The sequence below is a fragment of the Leptopilina heterotoma genome, unplaced genomic scaffold (assembly GCF_015476425.1).
Source record: "Leptopilina heterotoma isolate Lh14 unplaced genomic scaffold, ASM1547642v1 Lhet_114, whole genome shotgun sequence".
Classification (NCBI taxonomy): Eukaryota; Metazoa; Arthropoda; class Insecta; order Hymenoptera; family Figitidae; genus Leptopilina; species Leptopilina heterotoma.
Window position 1 is genome coordinate 6,122,826 of NW_025110833.1, and position 12,226 is coordinate 6,135,051.

The 12,226-nt window shown below is 33.0% G+C and overlaps 2 protein-coding genes across 4 annotated transcripts; both read right to left on the reverse strand.

The window, feature by feature from the left end:
• Nucleotides 1–213: 213 nt before the first annotated feature.
• On the reverse strand, nt 214–7,314 carry LOC122506441 (transcription factor E4F1-like). Of its 3 annotated transcripts, none has more exons than XM_043618620.1 (3): nt 6,480–7,314; nt 3,791–4,281; nt 214–3,703 (listed from the first exon to the last, which is right to left on the reverse strand). In XM_043618620.1, the coding sequence occupies exons 2-3, from the start codon at nt 4,261–4,263 to the stop codon at nt 2,473–2,475; spliced, it is 1,704 nt and encodes a 567-aa protein (XP_043474555.1). In that variant the 5' UTR covers nt 4,264–4,281; nt 6,480–7,314; the 3' UTR covers nt 214–2,472. The 3 variants fall into 3 exon arrangements, with proteins under 3 accessions (XP_043474555.1, XP_043474573.1, XP_043474564.1); XM_043618638.1 differs by lacking the exon at nt 6,480–7,314 and adding an exon at nt 6,325–6,433; XM_043618629.1 differs by lacking the exon at nt 6,480–7,314 and adding an exon at nt 5,243–5,467.
• Nucleotides 7,315–9,118: 1,804 nt separating this feature from the next.
• Nucleotides 9,119–11,445, reverse strand: LOC122507133. The gene is made up of 2 exons (XM_043619696.1): nt 11,216–11,445; nt 9,119–10,010 (listed from the first exon to the last, which is right to left on the reverse strand). The coding sequence occupies exons 1-2, from the start codon at nt 11,230–11,232 to the stop codon at nt 9,674–9,676; spliced, it is 354 nt and encodes a 117-aa protein (XP_043475631.1). The 5' UTR covers nt 11,233–11,445; the 3' UTR covers nt 9,119–9,673.
• Nucleotides 11,446–12,226: the final 781 nt, after the last annotated feature.

Consider the following 12,226-nt stretch of genomic DNA (forward strand, 5'->3'; position numbering starts at 1 on the left):
TTCATGTAGCATTAGCCGCTTTACTCTTGTCACTTTTGATTAAATTTTCCATCAAATACACCAATTAATCGATTCTCCGATGCGTTTGTTTGAAACTGTTTGAAACATTGACCTTAATTGATTTCACAGATTTGTTACACATTACATTTTTTTTATATTTCTCACAAGGATAGAAATTTTGATCTGTAGAAAAATTATAATAAAACACCAGAATTGTATTAAAGGTACGTTTTATTGTATCATTTGTCCAATATCAGTAAGTAACAATGAAAAGGCTTACTAACTAACGATGATAGCTACATTATTAATAAAATAATAGTTATATATTTTTCGTAGATCTATACCCACTGCCTTTATTGTGATACTTACAATAAAAATTGTTTTTATTTATACTTTTTTTAATATATATATATTTATATATCTGCATTTTCGAGAATGCTTCGAAAAGGCTTACGTCCCAGAACGATTATCCTTTTTTTTTACAATTTTCAATCTTTTTCACGCCGCATTTACAAATATTGATTTTCGTCAGACGTCAAATAGTAACACTCATATTCGTAAGATTACCAGGTCATTCTTTTTTTTCTCTCAATGTCATCAATTAGTGAATACAGTAGTATGAAAGAAATTTCTACTATGAAACATCGACTATAGGTTAAAATGCTTTTCTTTCTTTCTTTTGAAGATTTATACGAAATTTCATACTCTTCGTTTTAATGAGATTTATACCAAAGTTCATACTCTTCTTTTTTTGAATCGAAATGTAAGAATGAAATTTGGTTTGTTTCTTCTTGTGCACTGCATGGAAATTAAATGCATGCACAGTGACAATGATTTGACGGCGAAATTGTTGACAATTTAACAGAATTTAAAGTTTTGAAATGTAAATAATAAATCATAGGTAATCAGGTGCAAAATATGAATCTACTTTCGGCTTGTGATTTATCATCCACCCATAACATTTTCCACGCGGTTCGCAATTAGCTAATAAAATTGTTTTCATAAGATTACAAAACAAGTGAATTAAGAGTTAATATTCAGTTTTTGTAAATGACAAAAAAATCCTTTTTTATTGGATTCCAAAAATCATACTGAATGTTAAGTAAACAAAACATAAATTTCCGTAATGTTTTTTTTTTAATTATCCCTTCCCCTAAAAATCCTGGTTTTTTTACATAATTCATGAATCCTTTTACAAAGAAACTTTCGTCCTATAAAAAGGATTCAATCATAACAACATAAGTTAATTTTGCTTCAACTTTAAAAAAAAACCACTTACGGAACTAATTTATATTTTCTCCTTTAAAACAAAATCATTCCTAACGTGTTTAACCCATCCACTTTTTATATTACATTTTCAATATATTAATTTTCTCCAACATTTTCAATAATAAAAAAAAGGAAAAAAAAATATTATAAATCATTACAAAAAGAGAAAAATATGAATGTACAATTTTTTTTCCAAAAGTCAATGAATTTTTCTGTCAATCATAAATAGAATGACTTTTGGAACAACTATAGTGGATTGTTAAATAGAGAAGGAAAAGTGTCGTATACTAAATAATACTTAATAACCTATCAAAAAAAAAAAAATAAAAAAAATTCTCCCACCATGACAGCTCTAATTAATTCCGAGCCATTCTTTAAGTAAGGCAGAAATAAATTAAAAATATAATTTAAAAAAATTCCATATTTGCACTTCGCAGTCTTGTTTCGAAATCGGTAAGATGAAAAAAACCGCTCGATGGATATTTACAGTAGTTTTTAATTTGAGGACATCAATCGTTTTCTCTGTTACAATTTTTTTTTTTTTCGTTTTTTCGTAACGAGTCCTTCTTTTTGCAGAGCGTTTTTCTCTTGGCCAAAGAACCTAAACAGCATTCATTTCATCTCCTAGCGAATCCAGTTCGCGCTCTCAAAAATATATTCTTATCTAATATATTTATATTTATTTATTTATATATATATATTTATACTTTTCTTCCTTTATAATATACTTTTTTTCCATAAAAATTCTAATTCGTCTTGAGAGTTGGAATCGGTTTTTTTTAAATTATGTTGGACGAAACGTTTCAAAAGTGAATTTGATCTAATTCGAAAGTTGCAAAAACAAATGATTTAGTACAAATTGAATATTGAAACGGTATTAATTTCATCAAACTCTAAATGCGAATAATGAATATTTTATAAATTAGAAAATAGTGAGAAACTTTAAAACTAGTGCAATTGGGGCTTATGAATTTTCTGTTTTTGATAAAAAAAAAACTTGCAGTACAAAGTTAAATTCTTGAACTGTAAGTTTTTTTTATACTTACGGAATAAAAATAGGTGATCTTTTTTGGAAATAGTGACCTTTCGAAGAATGTTGAATGCCCTTTTTAATTGTTGCCAATTTTACTTTGCCCTGCCCTTGGCTTGTTGATGATTAAATCGGAAGTACCGCCCGGTTTGACTTTGGGCGGTGGGCTGCTGCTAATGTTGTTGTTGTTGCTGTGGTTGATGATGAAGCATTGTGATGGCTCCAGTTTCGGCAGCCGTTGGTAGAACAACCGTGGATTGTTGACTGACGGAAATTTGATGAATTTGCGCCGAAGGTCCTTGACCTAGTTGTATTTGAATTTGAGGCAATTCTGTCGCTTGGATCTCGGGTTGTGATTGCTGTGATTGATCGCTTTGTTGATTTTGGGTGATGTCGTTTGGACCGAGGGGATCTTCTTTTGCTCTCTTTGCCAAATGGGATCGCGCGTGTTTTCGAAGGTGATCCTTTCTGTAGAAGGCTTTTCCGCATTCGGTACAGACCTCGGTCTTTTGGCCCGAGTGAATGACGAAGTGGAGATTTAAATGTTCTTTTCGTTTGAAGCCCTTCATGCAAACGGAACAGATGAAAGGTCGATCGGGATTGTGTCCAAGCTTATGCCTCTCTAAGTGTTCTTTGCGCTTGAGGCCAGCGCCGCAGATATCGCAGATGAATCGCCTTTCGATTTTGTGACCGATGAGATGTTGCTCGAGGAGTTCTTTTTCGGGATATGCCATGTTGCATTGGGGACAGCAGAAGAGGGTTGTGCCGTCGAGGGCGGTGACAATGCTGACTTGGCCTGGCTTGGGCTTCTTCGGCTTTGGTGGTTTCTTCTTGTATTTCTTCTTGCGTTTGGGTTTGGCTCCGGACTCGGGGTCGTCGACAACGTCGGGTATGATTTCGGTTTCGCCACCGGCGACTGTTATTTGTACGGCTTGCTCTCCGGATGCGGCACTGCCGGAGGCGTCTAGTCCGTCAGCACCCAGGGGACTCGACTCGATTGTTGCCTCTCGCTTGATGGTTTCGGCGGAGAATTTCAAAAAGTGATGAAGACTAAGAGGTAGAGTGCTGGCTGGCAGTCGGGATAGATAATCGGCAACGGTGGATCCGGGCGTGGCGAGACTCTGCCAACTGGCGGGCATCGAGGTTATAAATTCCTCGCCACTAGTTTGACTCGCTTGTATTTTTCCGCTACCGCGTTTAATTAACGCTACTGGCGTAGTCGCTATGCCTTCCTTAATATCCTCTTTTGAATCCTCCAATCCTTCGCGGAGAATAAGATCCTGAGGGATTTGTGCGACGACAGTTAAGCCCTCGGGGGCACCAGGAAGCTGAACCGTCTGTTGAATTGTTTGTTGCGAACTAGTCGTCACCGCTGTCGACGTACTCTGCGTCGTTTGGTCCGATCTGTTCAAAAGAAATTCAATTTTTAACTTCATTTTTATATTATTTTTTAAAATTTTTTTAAATTGATTCTCATTTTTTTATACTTACGTGTGTGTCGTTGCAATCGTGTTTTGTGGTTGGACTTGTATTTGCACTCCATCGGAACCCTGTTGACTGTAAGCGACAGTTAAAACCGTAGCACCACCCTGGGGAAATTGGCCAAGAGAGATTGGTGCTAAATGATATTTCGGTTGATCCCCGCCATTTCCACTTTGCGTTACATTTGGATTGACCACCTGTATCTGAACCGTTTGCTGCTGTTGAGTTCCGTCTTTTCCAGGCACGGTGATTGGAAGTGTTATTATCTGCTGTTGATTATTGCCCCCCGATATTGTAGCAAAACCATTTGTATTGAGTGGTCGTAGATATTGAACTCCACCTTCTCCGCCAGTCAAGACTCCAACAAGTTGCTGTTGGCCATCGGTTGTTAAATTTTGTGCAAACTTTGTGGTGGCCAATTGATGCACAGTACCGGCCGGTAGTGAACCGGCGGTAAAACCAGGAAATGGAGTGAAATTCATCTTTGACAGTTAGCAAACCTAAAAATTAAATTTTGAAAATTAGTAATTTTAAAAATAAAATATTTTTAAAATAGGGGTAACAGATTCGAATTGTTTAGAAGAGATAATGTCAAAAAAAAAAAAAGAGATAGAAGGAGAGAAGAATTAAGAGAATAGAAGAATTGAAAGAATTTCGCATGAGGGAGCCCACAGAGATTACACAAAGCGAAGCTTAAGTGCCCTAAGGTCACGAGTGTCCCCCCCTAGCCGCAGTTCCCCCGTCAGGACCAACCCCCTTCCCACTCGTCTCGCCATCTTCGTTATCCGAACAAGAAGAGTCAAAAGTCGTCGGTCGTCACGTCGCGACGAAGATACGTCGCCGTACACTGATCTCGAGCGTCGCATCTTTGTGTATGTTGAATTTCATGGGGGTGGGGTTGAGGTAGCCCCCACTTCACCCCCGTCCCCACCCCAATGGGGAACCGGGAGCAGGGAGAATAGTCATCGAAGTGGCCCAGGATAGCACCCCACTCCACCACGTGGTGCCCCACGGGGGTGGGCGCGCAATGTCGAGGGGATTATGGTAGGGGGCAAGAGGAACAGGAGGTGGCGGAGGAGGAGGAAACCCATAGGTGGGAAAACGGGAACACAAAGCGAAATAGGACTTGGCCTCACTCACTCTCCCTCTCTCTCTCTCTCCCTCATCTCTGGCTTGCACCTCTTCGGACGTATCGTGCGAACGAGATACCAGGAAAGGAAGGAAGGAAGGGTGTTCGGATCACATCCAAGGGTAGGGGCATGTCAAGAAAAAGAAGGGAGCCTCGTGCATCGAGATCCCCCAAGTATTGGGAGAGGGAAGCAAAATCTGTCGAGAACACGTTGAGTCGACACCAAGTGGGACACACTATGTGCCTCCCTTCCGAGATTACCACACGCATTGCCAAGGGTCAACCCCAAACTCCACGTGCATTCACTCTGCCACAAGCTTCTCGGCACTTACCTGCTGATGCAACATTTCGAGGTTAGAATCCCCCTGAGAGCTCTACTATTCTAGTGACGATACTAAACTCGACTTTTTTTCTAATCGACCGAATCTTTCATGTTTTTCACCGAAAATCGAAGTCAATTATAGACTCTATTCCTCGAGCACTATTGCACCGACATTTAGAATACTATAAATGACGCGTCGATTTTTCCGTGTCTAACACCAGAAAAGAGAGAGCACAACTTGGTGGCGTGAGACGCCTCTCCGTTACTGGACTCAAACGAGGCTTTCGCAAGACGCGCATGTCGTAATGGCGGATCGTTGAAGGACGCGTGTCAACCTGAATCCAACGATATATTCCCTACATTCCTAAAAAGGTTAAAAATAAAATAAAGAGAAAAATTTTGTTTTGAAAAAAAAGGAAAAAAGTAAATCCAAATCCATGGGAATGTGTTTAAAAAAGCATTGAGACAAGCCAAGGGTTTATAAATGACTTGGGCGTTGGTCGACACGTCATCAATCCGCCATGATGAAATGCCAAAAGGCACATACTGACTGATCAAGATGTTGCAAGTTCCGTGAAAGCTAAACACCCCAAAGTGTGAAAAGCCCCTCTCGAATCTTCTACCTCCACTTTCACCTCCTACCCCAAGGTTTCCGACTAGTTGGCAATGTCATTGAATCCCTTTCCTCGTGGGGGCTATAGGCAACAACGAATATAGAGGAAGTGGAGGAAAGCAAAGGCTCAACAGTGAGTTGAAATGGTAGGAAATGAAACGAAACGAATTGGAGGCAGAGTATAGTAGAGGCACAGGGCTGTTGTTTACACCCCCACCTCGATGGGTTAGAGGCAAGCGAGATGCCACGGAGGGGCCTCGGCGAGACCTCGGCGGGCACCCACCACCACGCAATTTCCAACCCCACCAGCTTCTCAACCACTGTCCGCACCTCCAACCACCCCACCAAAGCCAGCAGCTCGAGCCAGGCCGAGAGCCACGGCGAGGGCCCCGCGACGATTTTAGTGTCTTGGGGTGGGTGCTCTCTGTGGCCACTGTTTCGCGGTTTCTCTCCCATCGTCCCCAGGTTATTTCACTAACCTTATTCCCTCGTCAAAATGCAATTCACAACTCTCGCACTACGGGGTGACAACAACAACAGCCAACAAGTTTTCACACTACTTTAATGCACCACGTCTTCGATAAATGCATACGCACCAAATATTATTACATTGGAATTATTTTGTCCTACTTACCACACAATGACTGTGAACTCTGTGGTTTGTGTACCGCAACTGGTGCGCTGTTCTCGTCGAGAATTAGCGTGTGGCGCGTTCCCAATATTCAGTAAAGTGACGGCAACTTTCTCATTTCAATGAGGGGCCCGTCCTGACTCAATTCCCAATTGCACACGTCATTCGATTTTTTGTGAAGCATAAAAAAAAAGTCACTTTGATTAGTTTTTCACAAAAACTAAAAACACTCCGTAGACTCGACACGCTGCTTTCGATGTTCTGATCGGAGTGCTCTTGAACGCGGTAACAGAGAGAGAGCGTAGGCTTGACCAACGGGGAATGAATTTTCAAGCTAACGGTACACATCCACCGGCGGCACGTTATGTGTCGTGTCAGTTGTTTCGTCAATGAGTCTACGCCACTGTAATGTTACGATATTGAAACTCAACGTTGACAATGTCTACGAGACTGTTCTCGAGGAATAGGAACATCTACACGGCTTGACATCATTCTTTACTTGTACTTTGAATCCTTTTTTTTTCTCCTCAACGAAAACGAAAGCCTATTTTAATATTCCACCAAGTATGACTATGGCGGTCGTTGTATTTTTGCGACGTGTGCGTGTAAAGTTTACCGCGCTTGCGCATTCGTATGCAACTCTGGCCCTTTGCAATGACAGTCCTTTTAAAAAGTCCTTTTAAGAAAAAAGGACATTAAATGTCTTTCTTATTTTTAAACTTGACACGTTTAGCTCCTAATGGAAAAAAATGCACTTCACTTGAATTTCTCTTCGAGAAAATTTTCTTTATTCGTTTCGCTCTAGGAAACAGTAATAACTGCGTGCGCAACTTTATCGAAGTGCAGCAGCAACAGAAGCAGCTGGTCTTACTCGATTATTGATACAGTCATAAAACGATTAGTCGACATTAATGATGGCGGGAAATTTTATTTTTAAACGTAAAAAATAATTTTCCTGAAACCTCTTTTTATTTTGGTAAAAAAAATTACTAAAAACAATTTTACAAATATTTCAAAACATAGTATTTTTGATTTTTTTTAGTTAATATTTTCGAAATTAAATGCAGGAATCGCACTCATCTACTGAAACCTTATTTACTACTTTTTTTTACGATTTCCTGCTATTTGGATACTTTTTTTTATTTGTTACACTAAAAGCTACTTTTTTTTCTTTCTTTTTAGAATTTACACTACTTTAAATTTGTTAACAGTAGAAACAAAAAAAATTATATTTAAAAATTTTAATAAAATTCTTTAAAACGATTCAATTATTTTCACAAATCTACTATTTTAATGAAAAAATTTCACAAAAAAATTGAAAAATTTAGAAAAAATGTTTATAAAATTCTTTGCAAATATGTACATTTAATTATTTTCATAAATACAAAAATTTTCTCAGGAATTCAATTATTTATAACAGAATTTTCCTAATATTTTTCGAAAAAAATCAATTATTTAAATAGATTTTTATAAAATTCTTCTCAGGAATTCAATTATTTTTTTTAATTTTAATAATAATCGTTGCAAGAATTCAATTATTTTTATAAGTATTAAAACTCATCAAAAAATTTCTATTATTTTATTCAATTATTTCTCAGGCAAGAATTCAATTATTTTTATAAATAATAAAATTCTTCTCAGGAATTCAATTATTTTTTAAAATATTTTAATAATAATCGTTGCAAGAATTCAATTATTTTTATCAATATTAAAATTTATCGCAGAATTTCAATTATTTTTAATATAATTTTAAATGAATTGATCGAAAAATAAAACTATTCTTACAAATTTTAATGAAATTCTTTATAATAATTGAATTATTTTCATAAATGATATACAATTTTTAAAGAAATTCAATTACTGAAAAATTAAAACACAATTTTCATAACATTTTTTGAAAAAAGTCTTTTTTTTAAAGATTTTTTTCAATTCTTCTCAAGAATGCAATTATTTTAAAAACTTTATTATTAATTAATAAAAATTCTTCGAAAAAATTCAATTACTTAAACAAATTTTATATAATTTGTTTCTTAGAGTGTAATAATTATTTTCAATTCATTTTTAATTACTTTTTTTAAATGAATTTAATTATTATAAAAAATTTTAATGCAATTCTTCTTAAAAATTTAATTATTTAAAAAAATGTTGACAAAGTTCTTTATAAGAATTAAAATTTAAGAAATATTCAATTATTCAGTAAATTATTTATTTTTGTATTTAAATAATTTCATTCTCGTAGAACTTTCTAATAAGAATTTATTTAGAATTGAATAAAATAAAATGATTAAAGTTTTGAATAATTTTATTTATAAATTTCAAGAAAAGAACGATTGAATTTTGAAAGAATTACTTTTGGAATTTTTAGAAATAGTTAAATTTCAAAAATGCGATACATTGAAATCATTTGAAATATTTTAATTCCTGTTGACAAAATAAATATTTAAATACTTAAGTACTTGTGTAAAAAAGTAAATAAATATTTAAATACTTTCATGTAAATTGGTAATTAAATATGTACTTGAGTGTAAATAAGTAAATAAATATTGAAATATGTACTTGAATGTAAATAAGTAAATAAATATTTAAATATTTCAGTCTAAATAATAGATAAATGTTTAAATACTCAAAGAAAAATGCATGAATGTATTTCTTCTATTTAATTTAACTTCACTTGCATATTAATTGCTAATTACATTAGTATCTTACTTGTTACGGTGACATAATTTTTTTTTTATACAATTAAATTAGAGAATTACAACAATCATTTATACTGTTTTTGCAAAAATTGTTTGCTCATCGACGCTTAGAAAAAATAATTCATATTCAATTAATTATTAGTTTATTTTAGACACAAAAATTAAATCTTAAGTGCGCATATACTTTAATAAAAGAGAAACATAATGGATCTCTATTTTATTTAGCAGTCTCTTAGTGCGTAAATTTTTATAAATCTAACTAAAATTTAATTATTATAAAAATATATATATGTACGTGTGTGTAAGCACAAAAATTCTTAGAACTGACAATTTAACTATTTTTGTTTACCTTTAACTCCTGATTAAGGAGTCAATTTCTTTTATTTATATATAAATATTTTTTGTTTGTAATTCAATTTTAGAATTACGTTTTTTCTTGATTTTATTCCTGTTTTTCCCTTTTTTTTCTTTTTGAATGATATGACGTTAGAAATCGAAATATCAGTAGAGTGTATTAATCCTTTGCATTCGTTCAACGTAGAGATTGTATAAAAGTTTATTTGTTTCGTAGTAATAGGGATTTTGATTGGAATTTAAATCTGGAGTGTATTCTGATGTATAACTTTGACTTGAACTGTAACCATCGCTCGAGGGGCTTCTCGATGGCTCTGAATGATTTGACGACGCTATTAAATTATGCTTTTCCCATTGTGAATTCATTTTTTCAGTTGCCGTTTCTGGTAGACGTGAGAAATTATTAATGTGCAGATTATTGATTCTTTTACTTAATGGCATGAATTCGCTGGAATTTTCCTCCTCTGCATTGCGACCACGTTTTCTGTGAAGAAGAAAATTTATTTTAATAATTTCTTCTGTTTTTATAACTGTGGTTGATATTCAAGTTTACAATTTTTGTTAATTTGGAGTTTAAAATTTTGAATTCTAAAAATGGAAATGTAACGAGAACGAAAATTATTTGAAATTTATTTTTGTATCCTCTCTAATTCTATTTTTCACATCCATCAGAAAAAAGATATTTTTGACTCAGAGAAAACTGGAGACTTTTTATTTGTTTCAAATAAATTTTACTTGGTTCAAATAAAATTTATTTGTTTCAAATAAATTTTACTTGGTTCAAATAAAATTTATTTGGTTTAAAGAAAATTTTATTTGGTTCAAATAAAAAATTTATTTATGTCGAATAAAATTATTATTTAAAACAAATAATTCTAGTCGACTCTGCGAGACAAATTTTAATTTAACTCAAATAAATTATATTTGGTTCAGATAAAATTTTTCTCTGGGTGAAAGTTTCGAACCTTCAAAGAATGAAATTTTCTTTGTTTGAATATTTTGAAAACTAAAGAAAAATGATTAAAATTAAATATTTACTTAGTTAATAATTAATGATTCAAATTCAATTTGTGGAAAATGAAAAATAAACATTGTAAGAAGCTCTTAACAATAATACGAAAATAAGATAACAATTTCTTTGTCTTATTGTTATAAATAGTTGATTCATTCTTAAATTAATATTTTTCGAAAACTTATTTTTGCAAAAAAATAATATTTCATATTTTTCTCTTGCATTTAAAAATAATAAATAAACATAAAATATTAGTAAATATATTTTTTACGTGTTTGTATTTTAGAATAAAAACAATGTTTAAAATGCACATGAAATTACTACTAATTGCGTCTTTAGAGAAAGATTTTTTTTCCTTTTTCTAATATTGAAGATAATTTTTTTTTAACAGAAAACTAGACTCGAAATAATTCCCTTTCTTTGTTTGACCCATAAAATGATTCCAACTTTCGTGACTCCGAAAATATTCCAAAGAAAATTGTGTAATGTATTTATGGACTCTTTTGGAAATATGAGAAAATTATTGTTTTCAATTTGCTTTCGAAACTTATAACACTTTCGAAAAGGATTAAATATTTAGTTTTGAATTATCAATTTTTTTGGTATAAAAATATTCAAGTATTTTTCCCTTTAAAATAAATTGTCAAAGATGTCAAAAAATATAAACATAAACTAACCTGTTTGCGTGAGTCATCCTGTTATTTAATGTTTAGTCTTGAAATTTTTTCGAATTTTAACGATATACCATTTCTGAGAATCCAAATAACATTCTTTTTTGGGAAAATTATAGTCCTTTAATTATTGATTTTGTCCTGGGGAGGCAAAAAATGTCAAACAATCAAAAATCTGATGGGAGTGAGAAACTTCTTTCCTTTTAGAAACTTCCTTACAGTAGATTCTATTTTGTTTTTGTTCATTCGACACCAGAAGGCGACAGTTGTTCAATTCCTATGGAAATTGGAAATTTTTCATATTTCCCGCTGGTTGCATTTTCTTTTCAGGACTTTTACACCAGTCGCCATTTGACGGATTTTTCCGCAATTGAAATAACAATAATTTCTGATTTATCGACTGAAAATTGATTTTCGTTTTTATATTCGGACAGTGCTGCCTCCATGACGTAATTAACTTTAAAATAAAAAATATTGAATATTTAACAATTTTTTTACAATTATTTTTTTTTTTTTGCAATTAGACTTTGTTTTAGTTGAAAACTGTTTATAAAAAAAATAGGAAGGTATTTTTAATTTTTTTATTTGCAGTTTAAAATTTACAAAAAAATTCTAAAAATGTAGGTAAACATTTTTTTATTTGCAGCATTTTGCAAATTTTTGGAAAAAAAAATGTTCAGACACTTTTATCATAGAAAGTGTAAATTTTCTATTGTTGAAATAATATTTTTCAAGGTATCTAGAGTTATATCACTATATACAGTCACACATGTTTTTTAAACAAACGTTTATCTAACAATATACTTAATTGGCAAGAAACAGATAAGAACATTCATGCCCATATATGGACATTCTGTTTCGGTGTTGCGTCACTGTATGTACTTCATCGAACTATATTATAAGCACGGATAAGGAAATGAATTGAAATTGTCCTTCAAAATAAATCCAAAAATAATAAACAGCTTATATTTATAATACTTATCCGAAATTTGATCGTACGACAATTAATAAAGTAGA